This window comes from Coturnix japonica, chromosome 21, assembly GCF_001577835.2.
Source record: "Coturnix japonica isolate 7356 chromosome 21, Coturnix japonica 2.1, whole genome shotgun sequence".
Lineage (NCBI taxonomy): Eukaryota > Metazoa > Chordata > Aves > Galliformes > Phasianidae > Coturnix > Coturnix japonica.
In genome coordinates this window covers 676,080-700,282 of record NC_029536.1, presented here as the reverse complement: position 1 = coordinate 700,282, position 24,203 = coordinate 676,080, and the positions used below count along the sequence as shown (strand labels likewise).

General features: G+C 53.8%; 1 protein-coding gene across 3 annotated transcripts in view; it reads left to right on the top strand.

Moving 5' to 3' along the window:
- The first annotated feature begins 276 nt into the window (after window positions 1–276).
- The window catches only part of AJAP1 (adherens junctions associated protein 1), a 35,793-nt gene continuing 11,866 nt past the window's right edge, over window positions 277–24,203 (top strand). Inside the window, exons 1-2 of one of the 3 annotated variants that reach the window (XM_015882591.2) lie at window positions 277–464; window positions 16,272–16,849. In XM_015882591.2, the coding sequence (XP_015738077.1) occupies window positions 415–464; window positions 16,272–16,849 (628 nt within the window). In that variant the 5' untranslated portion in view covers window positions 277–414. Of the gene's footprint in view, window positions 465–789; window positions 989–3,916; window positions 6,766–16,271; window positions 16,850–24,203 lie in introns of those variants that run through there. The other 2 variants (XM_015882592.2, XM_032448748.1) reach the window with 2 other exon arrangements.

Below are 24,203 nucleotides of genomic sequence, written 5' to 3'. Positions count from 1 at the left end.
GGCTTTAATGAAACACCTCCTAAGACACCCAAAGCCTTTCCCAACACGTTCGCTCGTTCTCTGCGAGTTCCGTAGTCGTTCAATGAGCACAGAGGAGAAAAACGCCCGTGTTTGCGTGGGCTCAGAACCGATGCACGGCAATAGGAGCAGAAACTTTGTGGCTGCGCTGCGCCTGCTCGTGCCGCCGGCGGGGGGAGCAGCTGCGGCCCCGGGAGCCGGGAGGGCTGGGATGGGCTGTGCTGGGATGGGGTGGGATGCGCCGGAGCCTCGGCTCCCCCTGCAGCTGTGGGTGCTCCATCGCTCGTGTTAACGCCGCGTCCCTTCCCGCTGCTCGTTGGAAAACCGCATCCCGGCGGTGCCGCTCGGGGCGGATGCGCACAACGCGGACAGCGCTCCGGGAGCGGCGGGCGATGGATGTGTAGCGGATCGCCGAGCACGGAGCGTTCGTCGTTCTCCATGCGCAGGCAAGGGGCGCTCGGCGGCCGAGCTCCGCGTCCCGCGTAGGGAGGGAGGGAAGGAGGGAGGCGGCCGGGCTGCGCTCCGCGTCCTGGTTCCGAGCTCCGGCTTTGGCAAAGCGGCCGCTCCGCCCCCGCCTCCTCCCCGCGCAACTTCCCAAAGCCGCGGCCCCCCGCCCCGCGGGTGCGCGCACACGCGCGGACGCGCCGAGAAGAACCGAACCCGAGCGCATCGCATCGCACCGCGCCCGCTGGGGCCCCGCGCCGCGCCGCGCCGCACATGGGGCGCGCAACCTCCGCGGGCGCGCAGCTGCCCCGCCGCCGTTGAGGGCACCGAGCGCCGGCTGCGCGGGCGCGGGGCGGCCCCCGGGCATGACCGCACCGCTGGGCGCCGCCTGCCCCGCCGCTGAGCGCTGCCGGGGGCGCGGGGCGGCGCGCACGGATGGAGAGCTGAGGCGGTGAGCCCCGCCGGGACGGGCCGGGCCGGCACCGGGAGACGTGACCATGTGGATACAACGGCTCCCGGGAAGCAGGTAGGGCCGGGCGGGGCGCGGAGCCGGCGGCGTTGGGGATCCGGACTAACAACGTGAACTTGTTCGGGTGGAGAGGAGGCAGCGGGCGTGAGTCGGTCGCGCCCGGCGACTCGGAGGGATGCGCTCGGGGAGCCGCCGTTCGCCTCCCATCCAGGCTCCTTCCGTCGCGTTGCTAAATGAGATGTATCTCATCTTTTCTTTGCCCGTTTGCCGTTATCCCGGGCAGGCTGCCCCACCGCCCGGCTCTGCTCCAGGGGAACCGAGGGGCCGGGGCACCCCGGGCACGTACGGTGCCCGCAGACGGACGGACAGACGGATGTGTTTTGTAGATGAATCGAGAATTGCAAAGCGGAGGAGACGGAGGCAAAGTGTTATGTAACGCGTTTTCATTACCGCCGCGAAGTCATCTGAGCCGAAATCTTGTTATTTTCGTGGCATTGTGTTTGGAGAGCGCTACTTACTCAGCCCCTGCCCTCTCCTTGCATGTCTGTCCTTAAAGCTGCAGGAATACCGGGTTTTTTGTTTATTTTGACCATGTTTCGGTGGAATGCATTTAAAGCAGCAGCGTGTGAAGCGCGTTAGATGGTAAAGAAAGCAACGCTGCCGTGCGATGTGCGCCGCTTTCCTTTCCAACCAGCCTAAATTTGTTATTTCAGATGTCCCATTCGGAACAATTGAGGGTTCGCGTGGGGTGCGGGTCGGGCAGCGCTGCTTCCACGTAGCTCCCGGTGTTTGCAGCTCTCAGCAGCACCGTGCTGTGCTTCCAGGGCGTGCAGAGCATCCCTCTGCCCCAACACGAGGCTACGGGGGTTGGGATACACAGCACTCCCCAGAGAGCGGGACCTGGGGGTCCATCCTGGGATGGACACATGGACGGATGGAGCAGCCCTGTGCAGCACCTCGAGGAGCCCTCACCCTCCTGCTGCTCCCGTGGGTCCCGCAGAGCTGGAGCTCAGCAGGGTGCCCCGCTCGCTGTTGGGATGTGGGATGCCAAGGGTGCTTCTGCGCAGCCCTTTGGAGTCGCTGGAGGCTTTGGCACTGGGCTCGAGCTTCGGATTTAAAGCCCTGGGAGGTGAAACTTGAGCTTGGATTTTCTTTCTGTGCTGAAGAACCAGGAGAGGCCGTCGGGTTCTATTGCATGTCTGTGTTTATCGTTGTTTGTGCTCTGGCTTGTATCTGCTATGGGTAGCACTGTCCTGGGCACCCACACGTCAATCCCATGCCCAACCTCATCCCCGTGGCTGTGCCCCCGCTCTGGGCTCGGGCAGCGGGTGGGGATGTGCTGCATAGTAAAGGATGGGGACTCTGCAGCTCTACCGTGACCTCAGGATCTGCTCCTGGGCGAAGCACCCGAGATGCTTTTCAGGGTGCCTCCCAGTTTGGATTTCTTTTGTGGAAGATGAATAGAGCGGTGGAGCCGGAGGGCTGTTTCCAGGGCTGGAGCTGACAGAAGGCTGTAATCTTAGAAATAGAGGACGCCCTCTGCTTTCTTATTTTTGTGAGGAGTTTAGCTGTGGAAATGGGAACCTGCCGGCTGCTTCTCTGCTCCAATTGCCCGGTGAATTGCTTTGCTGCGTGCCCTGGATCCTCGCTGCCAGCCTGTCCTCCTCACCACCCCGTCAGCCTGCGGTCCCTCCGTGTTTTATTTTTAATAAGAGATAACTTTCCTGCTAACCTTGCCTGCTGCTCCCGCTTCTCTCTAACTCTAATTGCTTCTGGCTTTGTTTCTGACATTTCCCATGCCATTTCCCCTCATTTTCTCCAAGACAAGCAGAAAAATAGCTCTGAGAGGAGCTGCAGACCTCTCCAGCACCCGCTTTACCCTGTGCTGGATGGCACGGGGAGATGCTGCTGTGTGTGCTGCTCCTTTTAACTCGGATTCCTTCTGCCCCAGGGCAGTGGCAGCTCCGTGACCTTGCAGACGAACCGTGCTCTCTTAAGCTGAGCAAAGCAGGACCTTGAAACCCACATGCTGAAAATGCTTCTTTCCTTGCTTTCACCTCTGGGAACTTTGCACAGAGCTGTGAGCAGGCTGAGTTCACAGCCTCAGCTTTACAAGCTGAGCTCCGGGTCTGCTCTGCCCACCAGTGGGGGTGGCTGGGGGCCGTCTGCTGGCCCTGGAGCACACCCAGTAGCTGTGTGTGCGTTGGGCTGTGTCAGTGCATGCGTGTGATGGGTGACAGCTCTGTGCCTGCTGACTCTCCTCCCATAGCTACAACTCTCCTATTTTAAACCATACGCCACGGTTTTTACATGGTTTTTACAGCGTTTCGCTCCCGAGTGATTTGCAGCACGAGCGAAAAAAAAAGATTGTTGGCTGTTTCTTCCTGATTGTACAAAGCAACTCATTAAAAGCACACATCCCTACGTGTGTGTGCCCAGGGAACTTTATGGGCCCGATCGTTCCTGCCAAAGCAAACATCTCCCGTGCATTCCGCTCATCAAGTTCACGCTGTCAGATGTAGATGCAGCCGCACGTCAAAGATGCAAACCTCGCAGTCTGGGAAGTAATGAGAGCAGCAGGCAGTGGGAGTTAATGGCCTCCACCGAGGAGCCCTTACTCATCCCACAGCCACGCAGGGCTGAGCTGGCTGCTCCCGGGTGCATTGATTGCCACTGAAATCCAGCTGGTGCCACCGGCACTTCGCAGCCACGGTGATGCTGGAATGGACTGCGCTGTTGGGTTGCAGCAGGGCAAGTTGGGGAGGGGGCTGGATGGGGGGATGTGTCTGTGTGCCCCCATCAGCTCCCCAAAGGCAGCGCTGGTTGTGCCTCCGTTGTCATGCGGGTCCATGGGATGTGTGAAGCTGCTGCCCATCTGCTCGAGGCATTCGGATGCTGCAGCCTTGACTTGCTTTATGTAACAGTCATCTGCCCAAAATAAGGAATTGCTAAATTTTCTTCGGTGCGTAGAGTGTAGACTGAAAGTAGAGCGAGGTGCAGGGCGGCTCTCCGGGCAGCCCCATTGCCTGGTTCTTTCCTGTCCTCATCCAGAAGGGCTCCCAGCATTGCTTCTTTATATTTATAGCTCCGTGTGTGTGTACAGGTTGTCAGTGAGCAGGGAGAGCTGCTACACAACAACTCTATAGGGTGTGAATAATCTATGACTCCAGACACGTCTGAGGTTCATTATGAAAATGTATGCATGCTTAAGCCTTTAAAGATAGCTAATAGGGAGAGGACTGTGAGGAGGGATTAAGGCATCGGGATGCTGAGCCGGAGGAGCAGGAGCTGGGGCTGCACTGTGGGGCCGTGTCCATCGCTCTCATTAAGTGCTGGTGATGAGGGATTGGGCTGTGGTGATTCAGGCCCAGTGTGGTTTGGTTTGGGTTTGGGACCAGCTCATCCATTGGGAGTCCCTTGCAGCCAAGTGTGTTGAGAGGAGGGGGCAGGCACCAGCCTTGTCAGTGCTTTCCCATCCTCCTTCCAAATAGCAGTTGTTCCTTTCTACAGGATGAGCCATTCATCATCGGGATGATTTCTTTCTCTTGAATAACACCCAAATCCGGACCTGAACTGCCTCTTTAAAAATGGAATTAAGGCTGATGTGAATATTTCCTCTGGCTCTTCTTACCGGGACTTGCACCTCCAGACTTTGATAGCTTACATAATTTCCTGTGATGGAGATGTACTTCATCTAATTTCACTTTGAAATACATTGATTAAATCAGAACTGCTGGGAGATTTAAACTGAGCCTCTGTGGCCTGAACTTAACTGTGGGAGGTTTACCTACCTTTATCCTTCAACATTAATTTGGTTTTGTGAGGATTCTTCACGAAATGAGGTTCTGGCTGGCATGGAGTTGCTGCTGCTCTCTGGTTTTATCAATTCCTCTCTCCAGCCTTAGCAACCCACAATGAAGCCTCCCTGTGGCATAGAACTGTGGGCTTGGGTGCTGCTGGTGCTCCAGCTGTGGGGCTGTGCTGCCTTGTGCTTTCCCTGATCTGGGATATGGGGCTGGAGCTCCCCCCATAAGCAGGAACCCCCCTGCTCTCTCCTATCTTTGCTTTCCAAGCTTCAGCCCCAGGATGTGACCCCAAGCACAGGAGGATGCGGCGCTTCCTCGAGTGATTCAGCCATTCTGGTACCAAGCAATGGCAATAAAAGAAGCAGACATCAGGCTTGGCAGGAGATGGATGCTCAGTTGCATGGAAATCAGCACCTCCAGGCACTGCCTGCCCAAGAGCACGGCCCTGCGCTCTGCTGGCTGCGGGGGAGAGAAAGTGCATGGACTTCAGCTGGGAGAAGCATGAAAATGAAGCTCATTGCTCAAGGAAGGCTTCATCCTCAGCTCTGATGCGAGGAGAGGCAGAGCCCATGCTGTGAGTTTGCTGCTGGCTCGGGTCGGGATGAGGCAGGCAGCACTGAGCATGGCAAAGCTTTCCTTCTGAGTGGATGGAACGTTGCAAATCCCGCAGCGCTCCGGGTTCACTTCTCAACATAAAGACTGAGTAAAAGCTGCCTCGAGAATAACATGTAGTCAGAGAGTGGGAACATGTTTCTTGCAAGAGAAACACAAGCGTGGACCTTGGAGACGGAGCAACCAGAGCTTGTCAGTGCGCACATGCCCTAATGTGGGAGCAGCCAGGGGAGCCACTGTGTGCATGACCCAGAGCATTGCAAGCAGCCGTGCTCCTTGCGGTGTGCTTTGCAGAGCACTGGTGCAGTCTCTCCCCATCATTCTGGCTCTCCATCCGTCCTGCAGCACCCTGGGACGCTCAGGAGGATATCTCCTTGATAAACGCTCCAGCGGTGCTTTACGGCCCTATAAATAGGGAATGTGAATCGCATAATGGTGGCATCCTGGCTGTACATAAAGCCATTGTGGCTCCGTGTGGGAGAGCTGATGGATTGCTGCTCACAAGACAACACTTACGGCTCTCGAGAGCTAACAGTGCTAATTTATGTTGTCAGCGGAACTCGCAGCGCTGGGATGGCAGAAGGGGCTGGGGGGATCCCCAGGGCTTGTCACTGCGTTGGGCTGTCCCTGCATGGCTGCCTCCAGGGACCTGGCCTTCTAATTGCCACCATCCATACGTGACCCCGGCTGCGCTCCTGTGCTGCGATAGCATCTCCCTGCCTCGTCTGCGGGACTGAAGTAATGAAGCGGTAGTTAATTGACATGGATTAGGACATCCACTTAAGTACCCAATGAGACAGCGGTGATTGATGCTGGCTACGTTCCCACCCCCACCTTGGACATCACCGGGCTCTGCTTTTTCCCTGCAGAAGCCCAAAGCTTTGGGAGCAGCTCTGCATGCCCTGAGCTCCAGCTGAGCCTGGAGTGGCTTTGCATTAAAGAAAAGAAGCAGTGCAATCTCAGATGTTGGCATGCATCATCTTCCAAAGAGCTCCTGAGAAGAATAAACTCGTTTTCTACAAGTAGTTGCCTTTCATAGGTTTTTCTTATTAAGTTTTCCTTGAGAAGATTGAACATATTATTCATCATTTTGTTTCTTGCTTTTCTAAGAGGCTCTCTACCCTTTTTTGCATCCTCTCAAGTGAAATATTCAGAATTTCCTCTGCCAAAGTGGCACATTCACTGGCAAAATCAACGTTGCTCATTGTGATGGATGAAGACAGAACCGTTTGTTCCAGGAGCTGTGCACGGGGTGTGCTGTGCAGGATGGGTTCCCTGCAGCCCTGTAGGAAGGGATGCAATCCCAGCCCCCTCCTTGCACCATCTCTATGCACACCATTGGCACACGGACACAGTGCTGGCACCCAGCTCAGTCTGCTGCACTGCACGCTTCTAATTAATCCTTTCTGTCTTCAGGTGTGAATAACTTTTGGCTGAGGTTGCTCTTTTTTTGGCGTTGATGCTGAGGGATGAGAGTTTCATCTTCTTTGTTTAATGAAGTGTTTCCCCTGGAGTTCCTCTCCTGCTCCTGTAGGACATCAGCAGTGAAGGAGGAATTATGGGGTGACTTGGGGTGGGCAAGGTTGGGGCTGGCCTGTGGGCAATGTGGAACGCAGAGATGTAGCAGGATATGGAATGCATCGCAGAGCTTTACCCAAGGGATGAGCAAAGTCTTTTTGTCAGCGCCGATCTGCCAGGCTGGGTCCTCCATCTCCTTTGAAGATAACGCTGTGAAAAGTTTAATCTCCCTTGTAGAAATGAGATGCAGAGCACGGTGCTCTCTGACTCACTGGCAATTATCCCCCAGAGCCTTGTGCCCAACAGCCACACCGTGCCGGCTGGGCACTGCTGGGTGACTCAGCTCCCCTATGGGGCAAAGGGCTGCCAGCTGTGCTGCCCTCAGAGCTGCTCCTCCTTTGGGAAAAGAAATGCTTCAGCGCTAAAAGGGGATTTAAACCTCTGTATGAAAGGATCAAGAGTCTTTGCCCTGGATTTCGTTCTTGCTTTCTATTTCTATTCCTTTGCTTTCTATTTTGGTTTTAGCTTTTTTTTCCTTCTTCAGCTTTCTGGCCTGTTCCCTATTTCCTGCCCAGCCCCAAGCTTCCCCAGCAGCTGATGGCCCCAGTGCTCAGCCCTGGCCATAATGTGCTCCCAATACATGCCAGGATCCTTTTGCTTTTGCTTCCTCCCAGCTCTCAGATTGACGTTTCGTACCTTCAAAGCGTGCTTTGCTTCTTCTATTTTTTACTGTATTTCTTGCTCCTTGAAAGCTATCTGTCTTGCTTGCTTTGAGCAGTTTGATTTCTCTCATCTTCTCCATTTCTGTAGCAGTTATTGGATCTTTTGAAATCCTCTACCCTTTCCCTTTATTCGTTTCCCTGTACAACTGCTGAGGTTCCATGACAGACGGTGCATCCATGTGTTCACAGAGCTGCCTGGGACTTCCCATGAGGAGAGCCTGGGTTGGATCTCAGTTACAGCGGTGTGAATTGATAGGATGAGAGGGAACGGCTTGAAATTGCTCCAGGAAAGGGTCAGGTTGGATTTTAGGAGGCATTTCTCCTCCAAAGGAGCTGTAATGCTTTGGCACGGGCTGCCCGGGTAGGCAGTGGGGTCACCATCATCCATAGAGTTGTTCAAGAACCATGGAGATGTGGCATTGATTGGTGGGCATGGTTAGGATGGATTGATGGTTGGATCTGATGGTCTTAGAGGTCTTTTCCAACCCTAATGATCCTATGATTCTATGAACAGAGATCACACCATCCGTGGGCACAGTGCTGGCAATGCTGCCCAGCTTGGCCCTGGTCATAGGATGGAAATGAAGGCAGTGACACTACAGAGAGATTCAGGGCTCATTTTCCTTCCTTGGACACCAGAGCTCCTTGGGGGATCATCATTACAAACCACATTAGAAGATACTCTTGACTCAGGTTTTGTCACAGCGAAAGCATTCTCCGTTATGTGGGATATCTCAGCAGGCAACGCAGTGAACTCCGATGCGCCGTTCCCATGCAGTCCTATTGTGTTACAGCAGTATAATGAACCCGTTTTAATTATTTTGTTTTAAAACTCGTTAAGCTGCTGCTTAATGCACACTGAGCCGACTTATCTTATTTTTTTAGATCAAAGTGTTTCCCGTGTACGCTGTAATGATGCGCCTGAGCACATTAATTCGGGAAACAAGATAAGCACTTGGTTTCTTTGTGGGGAAGCCATGGGTTGTGGCAGTCCTGAGCTGGGCTCCTGCAGCCCATGGGTGCTCTAAGGGCTGGTTTAGCATCAGGATGTCAGAAGGGATAATGGTTGATACCGTGGCTTTGCAGAAATCTCTTTGGGGTTTGGGGAGGGTCTGCGCCTCCCTGGGAGTGGGTTTTGGGGGAGAAAAACCTGCTTTGTTTGTGGATGGATTCCACAGGGGATAAACACATGGGAAAGGGAGAAAACTCCCAAGCAAGGCAGGGATGTGACCTCGTTCTTCATTTGTGACTGCAGGGAAATGCACATCCCTCTGTGCCCACTGCTAGGAGCAAGGGGGGTCGTGGTGTGGGGGGGGTCCTTGAGGTGCTGCTCCCTCTTAGTGCTGGCGTCCAGTCTGGTGGGACAGGGCCTGCAGCAGAACTCCACTGTCCTTATTTATGCTTCACTGCATCAGGGATAAGCTCTAAGCTGCTGGGTTTACTGCCTCATGCAATCCCTTCCTTTCAACAGTCCCAGTCTGTAAATACACTTTTGGAAGGGGGGGTGCCCAGCTCTATGGATTCTTATCTCTATTTTTCATGCAGACTGGAGCTTGAAATGGTGACTTTTCTGGAAGATGCTGGGAGAAACTTCCCAGTTGGTTGCATCTGAATTGCAGCTCTTGCTGCTGCCCGATACCCAACGCTGGTGCAAAATCCCAGTGGGGGGAAGAGGGAGATAAATGGGAGACAGGTGCAGGTTCGAGCCTGAAAGGCAGCTCTCACAGCCACCCTTTGTGCAGGCGGGACAGACGGCGAGTGTTGCTGCGGGCAGCGCGATGAAATGCCCTTCTGTCGGCCCTGCCATACTAAATGCGTCCAGTGTTCGGCCGCTGCCTGCTGAGTGCTGCTGGCACAGCCCGGGCACTGCGGCTGCCAGGTCTGCCCTGGGTGTGCATGCACCTCAGGAGAGCTGAGCACCAATGGGGACCTTTCCCTGTGCTGGATCTGTTGGTGCTGAGCTGAGCGATGGGCATGGGGTGATGCTGAAGCAGCCGCCCCGTGTACAGGTGCTGTGTGAGCTGTGGCTGGGTGCTTTGTGGAGCAGCAGCAGGTGGATAACCGAGCTCAGGTTTTACGCAGCAATCTGCTGAAGACGTTTCCCTGCCTGAAGGCACGCGCTGCCATCCTGGGCTTCTCCTCCGCCCGCCCCCGGTGCTTTTCAAATCCTATCTGAAATAATCCCACGCGAGCGGGTAAAACAGCCCATAACAGATGCTGTGTCCTTGTCAGAGCAAGTCAGGCTGCGCCGGAGATCTGCGGTGCTGCCTGTTATCCGTGCGTGCCGGTGGTGCCGTGCTGGGTGCTCCCAGCACAGGGATACCAGGCACCCTGCATCCCATTAGCATCCATCAGAATATACACAGAGATGCTGGGCACCCCACATCCCACCAGCATCCATCACAATGTGCATGGGGATGCTGAGCACAGTGCGTCCCATTGGCATTCATTGGGATGTGCACGGGATGCTGAGCACTCTGCATCCCACCAGCATCCCTGGCAACGTGAATGGGGATGTTGGCCACCCCATATCCCATCAACATAATCCTAACCCATATCCCATTGGCATCCATTGGAATGTTTGAAAACAGGCTGAGGTTGAAACCCAGGCTGAGAGTTTGGCTCTGCTTTGGCACAGGCCAGGTGTGTGGCTGCTGTGGCACAGATCTGCTCATGTCTTCGGAGCGATCTCAGCCTGTGGGGTTTTTGCTCTTGCTTGTGTGGCTCTGCAAGACCACACTGCTCCTTGCAGGGTGCTGGCATGGTCTTGCATTTGAACAGTGTGCATTTGGGTGCAGGCAGCACCTCGGGCTCGGGCTCGACCTTTCCATGTGCTGGAAGGACAGGACCCAAACGTGCGAACAGACGGGGCTGCAGCACTGCTGAGCCAGATCTGCTCCCTGACAGCTTTGGCAGGGGCTGTGCTACAGGATCAGCATATTGGAGATACCGCTGGGTATTAATTATGCCTTCCCCACTCGCCGCTATTCAAATGTTAAAATTATTTATTTGCAGCTGGGTGAGCTGAAGACAGTCATAGGAGTGCTGTGGATGGGAGCAGCTCTGCTGTTGCCTGCAATAAGGGAGCACATGGGATGCCAGGGCAGCATGAATCCCTCCAGGCTGGTCCTGGACAAGCAGGGTTATCTGCTGGTCCCCAGCTTGGCAATGGGTTTGTGCTGCTTCACACTCTGCCTCATTTTCTGTTGTCATAAATCCTGTCCCTTTGACCACACAAAGTGTTGTCAGTTTAATTACTTGCAGAGAGAGGGGGGGCAAAGGAGCTCAGGAACTGTTTAAATACCACTTTTATTAGTAGGTAATCCTGAAGCTCAGTTCTGTAACAGGGAGAGGTGGCGATATGGTGCATTTAATTTACCTGGGTGCTGCTGAGTCGGCTGCTGCACCTGAATACCTGGTCCTGGCATTCCAGACCTTGGCAGCTGATTTCTCACATTGATGATCACCTTGGAGGAACTCATGCTCTTGGCAGAGCTGCTGGAGTTGGGTGCACTGTGATGTCCCATGGAGTCATGCAGTGCCCCAGCACAGTGCTGGGATGCCACTCCATGAGCTCCCCCCCATCCATCCCTGCTATCCACACAAGGAGTTTGCTGCTCTCCTCCTCCCAGCCCATCCGAGGGGCGTTTGGCCCCAGAATGCAATGGAGATGCTTTATTTCCATGGCAATGGCTTTGTAGCTTTGCAGCGAAGGACGGTCGCTGCGCTGCAGGGATGGTGCAGAAACACGGGGCTGGGAGGAGGCAGCTGTGGCCAAGGACCTGCTGCTTTCCCCTTGCTCCAGCATGAAAGTCAGCCCTGAGGTGCAGCAGCATCTCTCCTTGCAAACCCAGGGAGTTCATTGTTCCTGTGGTGCTCTGAGCTCCGTGTAGGACGCAGAGCCCGCAGGCAGCGGGTGCACTAGTGCTCGTGGTTCCCATCACTCTGACAGGAGGATGCTGTGCCCAGCCTGGGAGCAGCCAGCATCACCCATCTGAACCCTCCCATTCCTGCTGGGAATGGTTCTGTCTCTGTTCCACCCGCTGTTTGGAGATGTAAAGCTCTCCGTTTGTAAATCATCAAAACAAGGACATAACCTTGATTCCCTGTGCAATACCAATACATTACCTAACACGAGGCATGAAATGGAAGAATGGTTCCATTTGTATAATCCTGCATTAAAAATCAGCCTATTCTGCATTTATTGCCTCCTGTGAAGTGTCTCCACAGTCATGGGAGAAAGGGGCTGCTTTTGGAGAGCAAACATCACCGTGTGAAAGGATGCGAATCAGCACCTCTGCCGCTCTGCCCTATAGAGTCACACTCGAATGCGTCTTTTGAGGCTCCCCTGAAATGGGTTCTTTGCCAATGGCTTGCAAGCTGCTGACAGTTTGTATTTTGCAATTTCTCAAAGCCTCTCCATGGCCTTGATCCTGGTTAATTGCTTTGACAGATGACCAAAATCAGGGATTTCCAGCACGCGGCGCTCAGCCTGGTGATACAGCTGTTGGATTAACCCGTGTCCCATGGCACCGTGCAACCCCATGGGCTATGGGACGTATTGCTGCAGTGCTGCAGAGGGGTTTGTCCCTGCGCTGCTGTGCTCTCGGGCTCCTTGAAGTAGATGAGCTTCCATCCATGGGCAGGGAACCAGCATAGCCTCGGTGTTCTCAGGGGGAACTGAGACTGTGCTGTGGTGGGTGCTCCATGGGGTGCATTGGGATGCCCTGGAATGCATTGGGATGCCCTGGGTTGAGTTGGGATGCCCTGGGATGCATTGGGATGCATTAGGATGCCCTGGGTTGCGTTGGGATGCCCTGGGATGCATTGGGATGCCCTGGGTTGAGTTGGGATGCCCTGGGTTGCATTGGGATGCCCTGGGTTGCGTTGGGATGCCCTGGGTTGAGTTGGGATGCCCTGGGATGCTGGAGGTTGCCTGGAGCACAGTGTTCATGGCCAGGGCTGTGCTGCGGTGTTAGCGTGGGCTGTCACGAGCTCAGCTTAAAATGCAAAACGTGCCGGGTTCTCCCCCTCATTTCTGCTGTGCCTCCAACCGAGGGATTTAATCTCACTGGCGGAAATTTATGGCTGATGTCTGAGTTGGCCCTTTCCGAAAGAGCAGGGGGGAAAGGGAGGGAAAACAAATGACTAAATATTTACGTGTTTTTATTTCTACCAGGAAATTAAACCCTGCCTCATGGTCCCTTTTAACTTGCTCTGTCTCCACGCTGCTGGAGCGAGGTGGGGGCTGCTGCTGGGGTCCCACCCCCGTGGTCCCAGTGCATGCAATCACTATAATTACCTGAGCAGTTGCATTGAAATCAGCCAGCAGCCCTTGTACCTGTCAGTAGGGACGTGTAAATATTTGTAGGAGTTTCTCTTGCTGGCTGAAAATAAGGCCTTCTTATGGCCATTAAGCCACAGGAGGAGTTGGTTGTGTGTGGGCAGGAAGGTTCCTGGGCAAGAAGGGCAATAAAGGGATTCCATCTCTTTGAATCTTCCTGCCTCTCTGCTCTTTTCCTGACTGCATTTCCAAGTTTTCTTGGGCTTCCCCTTTGGTTTGAGAAATAATGCTCCCATTATTCCCAACAAGAAAGAGAAAGCCTCAATTCCCCATGCTTTCCCCTCCATCCTTTGCAATGGGAAAACTAGTTGGGGGTGGGCATGGACTTGTGTGTAACCAGCATCCCCATTTTGCCTCAGCTGTCGGTGCACTGAGCACTGCCTGCTGTGGCACTGAGGGCACTGCTGTTCCTTGGCCTCTGCCTCTGCCTGGCAGTGCAGCTCGAGTGGCTGGAGGAGGATTTTGTGCCGTTTGATGCATCAGCAAAGAATTGTTCGTCCTCTGAGTCGCGCCGGCAGCCCACAGAGCAGCGACTTGCAGCTCCTGGGGGGTGAGCAGGGCTGCACACAAGGGCACAGAGCGTCTTGAGTTTCAGCATGCCCATGACATGGGGCTTCCATGGAGCAGCTTCAGTTGGGGCAGTGCCATAATGGATCTGTGGGGCAGACTCTGCTGCCTGGGTTTCCCTGTGTTATGTCACCTCTGGCACCTGCAGGACATGAGGTTTAGAGCTTGGGGCAGCGAGCTGCAGTCCCCCTGTCTGCTATGGGGTCAAGGAGAGGGGCTGCTCCCAACAGAGCCCTGGGACCCCCACAGCCTCTGGCACTGCCGCATCCCCAGCGCTGCTCTGCGTGCATCTCCTGCGTTGCCTTGGCTACGGCAACTCCCACACGCTGCTATTTATTCTGAAGGACACTTTCTCTTCTGTTGTTGCAAAGCCCTCCAAAGATTGCATGGCGTGGTGCACTAAATCCCACAGAGGTAACCGGGCTCACAGCTCCCACCCAACAGCCACTTCATGGGGCCGTGCCAGCCCATGGGGTGCCCAGGAGGATGCTCGGGAGGTGATGATGCCTCGGTTGCAGTGCTCAGAGCCAGAGTGAGCAGCAAGGAAGAACATCCCTGTATGTGCTTGGTGTGATGTTTCTGCTGTGACCCACACGATGCCCAGTGTTGCACGCTGTGTTTGCCCCCAGCTTCAGGGCAGCACTAAAGTGATGCTTGGGTTGGAGCTGATCCCTGTGAGCTGTGAACTGCTCGGTGCTGAGGCTCAGCCACTGCTGCTGTGACTTGGGAATGTCACCAGCAAGCAGGAGCAAATGGGGAGAGTGGAGAAACCTGCTTTTCTCTGTGACCTTCCAACACCAAGTACCGGGGAGCGATATTTTGTCTTTGAGCTTCTGAAAGACAACAGCAGGGATGTAGCGACAGCTGAGTTTGGGCTGGTTGCATTTTCCTTCTCCTCCTTTGGCAGTTATTAATAAAAGTGCCTCATTTGCACTGCTTCCTTCCTCGTGGAGGAGCGGGCAGGCAGCGAGGCGTGCTGCTGTGTGTGTGCATGACCAAGCGCCGTGCGCACGCTGCTGGGGGTGCCTGCACCTCTCCTTCCTCACAAGGAGAGATTTCAGCTCAGGATGAGAGGTGGGCAGAGGGTAAAATGGAGCGTGACGCCCGCTGGAGTGATGGCGTGGCTATGAGTATTGCTAAGGTGAAGCTGTTCTTAATGCTCTCTGGGTACCTGGATGACTGACTTCTCACCAAGCCGCTGATGTGCAGCACATGGGGATGTTCTCTGTTCCAAAATCCACATTGTGGGTCAATGTGCAGCTCAGCTCCCAAAACCTCAGGCCATAAAGCTGGCTTATGAGGGCAGATACCCCTGGTTCCATTTCCAAACCTGTGGCACCCAAACCCGGGGGGAAGGTGCCACCAACACAGAGGGCACAGGGATCAGGGATGGCCACCAGTGCTGCGCTCAGCTCTTCTGCCCTCTGAGAAACACACAATGGATTTGTTGCTGTGTTGTCGTTTTATTTTTTCACGTCTTGAAATTCTTCCTCCCCCAGCCTGAACTATTTTGGTTGATGTCGTCTGTTTCTGGCTCTTCCCTTCCTCCTTCTGCACTCTTTCCGTGCGTCGCCTTTTTCCTCCCCAAAATAAACGCCGTTATAGCTTTGGGAAAATCAAACAAAGTGAAATAAAATAGCCAATGAGGGAAATGGATGCTTTGTGCAGAATAAGGCTGAGACACAGAGTATCCAGGTCATCTCCATTGGCTTCATTTGCTCACGCACGGAGGGAGTACACAAATTCTTCTGTCAACCAGATGCACATTTTGTAGTGCTACCAATGGCTTTACGGGGCGCAGCGCTGCAGAGGATTAGTCTATTTAGGCATATAAAGCTCTCATTAACTCCTGCTGAGTTTGACAAAAGTCTTTCTTATGTGGAAGCTGAATAAAATGAAGTAAAGATTTTTGGGCTTTGGCCTAATGGGAAAAAAAAACAGCAGAAAATATTTTGGGTGTTTTCTTACACATGAGCTGACATCGCAGGGGGAGACGTGAGTTAGAGCAGAGCTTTACAAGGCAAGATGCAAGCGGAGAAGAAAGAGAGGTTTGACATGAAATAAAGGTGGCACTTTACATCAAAGCAGAGTTTGAAATAATTAACCTGCCGACAGTTCGGCGTGGTTTCCATTTGATCTGCAGCGAGGGCGCAGCTGAACGGCTGCTCATCATTCCCTGCTGAGTTCAGGGCTTTGCTCCTTGCACGCAGCCGGCACGCGTTGGGGCTCAGTGCTGCAGCCAGCACTGTGCCGTGCCCAGCCTGAGCTTGGGAAGAGCTAGAGCTGCTTTTGAGTCACGGCGACCTGATTAATGAGAAGTGGGTTACAAATGCTGAAGCGAGCGTACGTGTGCTCCCAGGCTCTAACTCATTGAGTGCCTGGAACAGCTCCCTGCTGGCACTGCTGTACCCTGAGCCCTGAAATGAGGGAGGGCTGCATCCCCTGGGTCAGCTGTCCTGGATGGAGGTGGAAGGGTGGGAGGACACACATAGATGCTGTTCTTGTGTGCTGCCATGACTTTGATGCTGCTCCTGGTGTCTGTGCCATCACAGTGTGGGCAGCAGGACGGGGAGCAGGTGGCCAGAGTGTCCTGCGATGCCATTTGGGGTGGCAGGGAGATGGTAGTGTCCCGTCCCACTGCTGAGAGGGTTGGGAGTGTCAGTGGGTCAGACGTAGCTGGGCTGATGAGCGTTGCTCTGCAGCTTGTGAAAGAGTCTGGTCGTGCCGCCTGCACTCTCCTGCTTTCTAACATGCTCTGTGTCTGCCCGCAGGTCAGGTTGCCCGCTAGGAAGCCATGCTTGGATGTTGATAGCCATGTTCCACCTCGCCATGGACCTTGCCAGCTGCGAGCCCGCTGGGACCCGTCTCTCACCACGGTCGGCACAGCGGCACAGACTGCCCCGTGGTGTGCTGTGGAGCACAGGGGGCAGCGAGGAGCCCCGCCGCCCCAGCCCCCCTTGGCCCTGTGCCCCCCGTGCCCGTCGCCCACCCCCTGTCCCCCTGCCCCGCGCCCGGCGACAGCTACGGGGCCGTGGCTTTGCCCCACGTGATGGACGGCCCACGGCGCTGCCCGAGGTCATCGTTTGGGGCCCCACGGGTGAGGAGGACTCCCTGGAGAGCAGCACGCTGCCCAGCATCTTCACCACCGCCGCCACCACCACCACCACCACCACCACCGCCGCCACCACCACCGCCACCACCGTTGCCACTGCTCCAACCCCCAGCAGCACAGCTCCCACGCCTGGCATCGAGGAGCCTCGCGGCCGTCCCAGCACCTCTGAGCCAGCTGCCGGCCACAGCAGCGGTGGAAAGGACGCACGTCCACCCCGTGGCCTGGGGGACACAGCAGGTACCAACAAGGCACCGAGCGCCGCATTCACCCATCTGCAGGATGGAACACGGGGTCCTGTGCCGTGGTTATGGGGATGCTCAAGTTTGGTCCGGTGGTTGGGGTGGTTTGTCTGGTGGTTGGGGTGGTTTGTCCATTGTTTGGAGCGGTTGGTCCATCAGTTGGAGTGATTTGTCTATTGGTTGGGGTGGTTTATCATCCTGTTGGTGAGGTTCAGCAGGTAGAGTGGTTTGTCCATCAGCTGGGGTGGTTTGTCCATTGGTTGGAGTGGTTGGTCCATCAGTTGGATTGGCTTGTCCATCAGTTGGGGTGCTTTATCCATTGGTTGGAGTGGTTTGTCTTATGGTTGTCATGGTTGGGGTGTTTTTATTCCTGCAGTCCCAGCTCCTCCATGTGTGCCAGGGCCTCTGGGCACATCTCTACTCAGATGCTGTGCTCAGCTCTGGCTCTGTCATGAAACAGCCCATGGTAGTGGTTGTGATGCCAGGGGTTGAGTGTGCAGCACATCCGAGCTGCAGCCCATGGTGGAGGCTCACTGGGCTGGGTGGCAAATCAGCATCCATAGGATCCTGTCACTGAATGCTGTGACATGGGCTCCCATTGCCCAGCTCTGAGATAAGGGCGTGATTTCAAATGAGTGCTTGGGGAAAAAAAAATGGAAGCTCTGAATCATCACTTTCATCTGAGACATTTTCTAGCAGCTTGCTGTATTCTTCCTATTATCAGTATACATCCACAAACCATCTTCCGTAATCAAATTTAGTGCAGCACTCAGTTACTGTAATACTTTCCACCAGCACTATTTGCTGCATGGACATGGATGAGGAAGCAGGTTCCCATTTATTTCAAATTATATTTGTTATTACCAATATTAAACTGTGGGATACTGTTCTACAGTTTACAGAACATACTCATTGTGCATTGACTGCTTTTAGCCCACGGTGATTTTCTAGTCAAAATGAAAAGGAATTTTATGATCTGATCTTAATCCTGATGAATTTATCTAGCAAGGAGTGACACCGTGGTTGGTTTATCCCTAACTTAAAGAAGTTATTTATAGCAGTGAAAAGCTCCCAACCTACACAACCTTGGGAAGAACACGTTAGAATCAGCTGGCTTAATTAGCCATGGGGCGTCAATAAGCAATTCAGGGTGTGAGTTTGGGTGGAGGCTTTGGGATGGGGTGTGATGTGTTGGCTCCCCTGGCAATGTGCTGCTCTGTGGACATCACTATGCTGGTGTTGGGCTGCTGAGGAGCACAGCAGCACCCAGCCCTGGCCCTGGGGAGGGAGGGAGGGAGCTCCTCTAGGATCAGAGCTTATATTAATGATCTCCTTTCTGCTGTGTGGTGGATATTAAAGGCTAAAGGGCTTTGTCTGTTGGTAGGAGTGGGTACTAAAGGCTGCCTTGATCTCAGCCTATCCACCCTAGACTGAAAAGTGCCAGAGCTCCATGTTTGTTTTTGCTGCCATCATTTGTATTAAGCAGCCAGGAGACCACCAACCCACACTGCTATCAGCTAACACTGCCCAGCCCGCTATGGGATGATGGATCCCACTGCTGCCTGCTTCCCCTTGGGCAGGGAATGGCAGGAGGGAGCTGTAGGGCATCAGGAGCATCGGGGTCACCTTCAACCCCCCATCAAGTGACCAGCTGTGCCTTGACAGGGTGTTGGAGCTCACACAGAAGCCCATTTCTCCTTCCACTGCTCCTCTCAGTTACATAAGCAGCAGCGGCTGGAAGTGTTTGTTCTCTGCCTGGGAAAACATATGGTTACAAATGAGGATTAGGTAACTTGTTTGTACTCCTGCTTTGCTTTGGCCAACATCACAGGTCGGCCAACATCACAAGAGCTCCCTGCGGATGGGCAATGTTGGGTGGCCCCAAGGAGGAGCCACAAGCCCCCATCCCATGGTTATGATGGCACCATGAGTGTCATCCCTTTGGCTCCCAGCACAGCCAACATAGCAGCGGTCGGTCTTCCTCCTGTCACCCCACTCCTGCTTGGTGCAGGGGAAAAAAAGAAGACAGGAGCCATTTATCTGTGACTCACCGACAGAAAAACAAGGCTAAAAATTCCTGTGGAACAGCAAATATCCTGCTTAGGAGGAGAAAGACAGACAAGTGATTGCTCGTAGCATCCAAAAAGAAAAGAGCAAAATGGTGCGTGCGGCTCTGCTGGTGGTGGGTGTTGTCGTTGCAAGGCTTTCTGTTGTGTTTTTTTCTTTGCAGCAAGTAAACTGACAATCAGGTGTGTTTATCCCGGTGCCACCTATGTCTGCTCAGCGCCTGGCAGGAGTGCTGATGGCAGTCAGATGGGGCCTCAATATGTTCACCCAGGCGTAGTTTATGCTTATGCTTTTCAAAACGGAGCTTCCTTTTATTTCGGGGGCTGTCACATCCATTTTACAACGGTGCATCTAAGGAGAGATATAATTAAATAGCCAGAGTGCTGGGAGAGGTAAAGGTTGTAGGGCCGCTGTGCACCCGGCTCAGCCAAAGGGGTGAATTGGGGACTGCTGAAATCTGGGCACTGATTACGCTTGCTGAGTTGTCTGAAGCTCTTCTGGCTGTATGATTAGGGAAAAAAAAGCCGTCTTTAATTAAACCTTTAAGTGCTTTATAAGGCAGAAGACTTTATGTGCCGTCTGCTGCTCCTAATGGTTATTTGATGGCCGGTATGCGATGGATTTGGCATCATGTGCCGTGAGCAGCGTGCTCAGAGCAGGGCCCGTGCTGGTGGCAGTGGGCAGTGCTGGGGACCCCTGTGTCTATGGGGCTGTAGGTGCTGCCCTGTGCTGTGCTGCTGCCTGGAATGTGGTGTGGGCACTCTCTGCCCTGCTGGGGGTGAAGCAGGAGGGATGGGAGAGGGGCTGCTGGATGCACCGAGATAGCATCTGCTAAAGGCTTCAAAGGAATTAATTAAAGATAAAATGTCTTTAAAACTCTGGGCAGCTGGAATGGAGCTGCTGCTTTGATGCACTGTGCAGGGTGGGAGCTCGGCCCTTTGGGGCAGCCATGGAGGGGTTAATGCCCACCTATGGGTCACAGTGCAGTCCCTGCTGTGCTGCTGGCCATGCTGCTGCCCAGGGAGGTGAATTGGGGTGCTGAGCTTTGCTCTGCATGCAATGCATGGTGCTCAATGCTGGCACAGATGGGCGCTCCTCTTCTCCCTTCCCATCTCAGCCGCAGGTGGGAAGTCCATCGATCCTGTGGGATTATTGAGCTTTCAATTCAGATCGCTCCTCAAAACCTAAAATAGCTTCTGCCAAGCTGGAAACAAGGCCGCATTTCATCTTAATTTGTCAGACAACCCGCTCTGCACGACAGGAGGAGGACTTGTCAGGCACTCAGTAGGGCTGGGTAGAGCCATGGATAGAGGAGGAAGATCCATCTCATCCCAGCATTGCTGGGGAAGCATGGCATTGTCCCAGCACACATGGGCAGCTGGGGGTCTGCATTCACCTTGTCACAGGGGAGGCACAAGGGCTGTTGCTGTCCTGGGAGGTTCCCAAAGGAGGCTCCTTAAGGATGGAGGAGCTGGGAGGAGGAGGAGGGGGATGGCTCCTGAAGGAAGAAGCGAGCGTGGTGTGAACTGAGCTCTCTCAGCCTGTTGTTTTCCCCAGGATCAGCAGATGCTGTGTGCGCACCCGCCCTCGCCCACGTGTGTCTAAATGAGCCAGGAGCTCTCCTCTTCTGCTCTCAAGAATATTTATTGCTTGGTGTTATTTGCTGTAACACCTGAGCAGATAAGTCCCGGTGTCTTTAGCGTAAGCCTCCAGGATCTTCTTTCTTGGCAAGGAGATTTCCAAGCAGCAGCAGCAGTGGGATATTCTTCCCCTTTCAACAACCCAACCCCAAATAACTGGGCGGTTTCTAGGAACCTTGGCTTTTTGTTGCTGAAGAGCTGCATTCTAACTTCAGGATTATTGGTGCTCCCCAGGCGGATTCAAAGGGATTTCACAGCTGCAGCACTGCACGGTGTCACACAGGGGCTGTGGATGGAGCATTGCACTCCCCAGGACAGTGGGGACCCCCAGGGTCCCCCCCCCTAGTGGGGACCAACAAGCAGAAGCTGTGCTGTAGGAGTGCAGGCATTAGCAGGGCAGACCTAGGGACATTTCCCAGTGCGCCAGGTCAACCCTTGTGTTTCTTGTAGATTCGTTTTCATCAAAGCCATTCAGCAGCACTGTGGTTAGCATTAGGGCAAAATCCTGCTGATCCCCCCTGGGAAGAGGCCGTTTGTAACAGTGATTGCTGCAGAATACTCGTGCTGTGCTCCCCATTGAATGTTTCTGTCCAGCAGCAGGTTTATGGGCTGCGTGAGTCTTCCAGCATCAGATCCCTCCTGCCTTGGCACGGCCTCCAGCTTGCAGCTGAGTTTTGCCTGCTGGAGCTCAGGCAAGGAACCATCCCAATGCCATTGATGGCTCCTAAGCAGTGAACGCTCCTTTGCTCCTGCAGGTGTTGAAGGCAGCAGGCTCGAGGCTGCAAAGCACAGCGTGAGCACTGCCTGATGTGAGCTGAATGTGTTCTGTGCCTGGTAATACTGGCTCCTGGCTCTTGCATGGGCTTGGATGCTTTTGTGGTAGCTGCTGAAATGACCTAGAAGGTTATTTTGGCTGGGGAATAATTCCCACAGGCACCAGCTCTGTCTACATTTCCACCTTTTCCCACTGTAAGCTTTTCACCTGCTCTCTTGAGCCCTTTCCTTTCGTTGCTGGCAGTGTGCTGGGGACGTGCCCTGCTGACCAGAAGCGATGCTCTTATTGATTAGTGAGAGGCTGCAGAGCCAACCATGCATGTCTAATTGCAACCAAGCATCCCCCCCAGTTAACCCAACACCTCCGCAGCCCTCAGGACCCAATGACCCCATCGTACCAGTGTGCTCCTCAACCAGTCTGCCCCCATCCAAACACTCAAGCAGGAATCCCCCATCAAAAAGAGCCGAGCAGCAGAGCTCCCATTGACAACCACCTGCAGGAGGGTGCTTCGGTGCTGAATTGCATCCCTCCTGGCTGGGATGTTGCAGGTAATCAGAGCAGATGTTTTTTTCCAGAGATGATACCCTGCAAAACAAAATGAAGCTGTTTCTTCTTCTTTTTTAATTTCATGCAGCTTAGAGGCCCTGATGAGGGTCTTCAAAGAGCTGAGGCTCGTGGCTGTTTTTATTGGGAAAATGAAAAATATGGTCTCCCTAACCAGTGCTGTTGAAATAAAGGCCTTGGGGGATAGAGGTTCTCTTTGTTTTTAATTAAGAGCTTATATCTCCTGCTTGCTGCCATTGCGCACTTCTGCGGGAGCGAGACGTGAGTCTCGAATGGATTTTCGCATGGAATTAATTCTGTCGATGCAGAGCTGTCCAGGAGCTGTTGCAAAAGGTGGACAGAAAGGCCAGAATTCGGTGCTTTCATCTTGGTGGCAAATAGATGGTATTTAACATACAAAATAAAAGCCTTAGCATTTGCTTGCTTTGAGAAGATTGGATTTTTTTCCTCCCTCGGCTGGGGGAATTTGGAATCGCGTTATACGGTCGGATGCAGCTCTCCTGTCTGAACAGACAAGTCCATCCTTGCTGCCCACATGGCTGCTAACGATGGGTGTCCATAAGCTGGTGGGTCTCCTGCCTAACAAGGAGCGTAACATCAACCTCTGGGTGCAGGCATTGACCAATGCCCATGGGGTAGCTGTGGCTGTGAGCTGCAAGTGTAGAACCACGCTGGGATATGGCAACACCAACCTGGGGCTGCACAATGAGCAGTCCCAGGTGGGAGCGGTGTTCAGTGAGATGGAAAAACCCAGCAATATTTCAGCATTTCCAAGGGTTCAAAGAATGCCTTTGAAGAGCTTTCCCTCCTGGCATGCGACACATTAAATTCTGCTGCACTTGCAGAAGCGCGGGGGTTTGGACACACTTTCAATTCCATTAAATACTTCTCCTGTAATTACCCTCGAGTTAAATGGTCACTGCGTCAAATTTACTAGTAAAAGCCTTGTAACAGTGGAGTGTTTGCAGTCCCCTTGCCGGGAGGAGGTATCAGCGCTGTGTGCAGCTGCAGCCTCCTGCTCACCATGCGCTCTGTGCTCTTCCTGGTGATCAGTGTGCAATTAAGTGACCACCTGCATCTGGAAGGAGCTGGGGGCAGGTCTCTGCTGTGCTGCATGGGGGGACTTTGGGGCTGAGCTGCGGCACCTGGCATGTGCAGGGAGTGATGCTCATCAGTGCTCACTGTGCTGGGGAAAGGGGTGCAGTGCTGAGCTTCAGCATAGAGATACAAGAATAGAAAACATGAAAGAAGTGAGCAAGGGCCTGGCTGCCCGCTTAGAACATTAAGGTGGGAGAAGACTTCTGAGATCATGAGCAATCAGCCCATCCCCGTCATGCTCACCCATAGAACCATGGAATCATTAGGGTTGGAGATGACTTCTAAGATTATCAACCATTGACCATCCCCACCGTGCTCACTCACACAGTCATAGCACCATTAAGGTTGGAGAAGACCCCTAGGACCCTCAAGTCCAACCCTCCCCCTCTGACCACCATGCCCACCAAACACTGATGCTCACATCGGCTGGAGGAGGAGCACGTGTTCCCTCGGTGCCTCTCACAGTCAGCAGCAGGCTGGTAATTTCCCTTTATGAGCTATTGATCGTATCCTCCAGGTCTCTTTCCTCCAGACAGATTGGTTTCCTATGGCTGTATTTAAGATACCGCTTTGCTCCTGGTGGCCCTTCTCTCTGTCATCTCGCTGCACTGTCCCTTATGGGATGTTCCCATGTCCCGGCATGCCCCATCCATTAACACCTCATCTTGCAGATTGGATATTCTTCATTGATTTTGCTTCGTGCTGTTCTGTATATTTCTTTGAAGGCTGGAAGGAAAGGAATTTAAATGTTTACAAAGTAAGAACAAAGACAAATTACTCCTTATTCTGCTGTAGGGCTTCTCAAGAAGGCACCGCAGCCCCCTGTCGGCCCCATTCCCATCTCCAACACTGCTTTGGGGGGAAAGTGCTCCCCATCCCCTTGAAATCTTCCTAGACCTCAGTGCAGAACTGATGTGCGACACAAAGGAACTATGCTAGTGCATATGGCAACTGATGTATGTGCCACACTCTAAAATTATCCAGCTCTTCTTAAAGCCTCTGCGTCCTGCTTGGAAGAGCTGCCATCCTTCCCCAGCTCTCTTCTGCTGTGCTTGGGGTGCTGTGAGCACAGCTCTAATCACAGCCCTGGGCTCTCCCCTGGCTCCCACCATCACCAAGGTCTGTGTTCTGAAGCTGCTCCCTTTTTCAAAGGCATCGGGCACTGGGTTGCATGGACTTTATTTTTAGAGCTTTTCCTTTCATCTTTC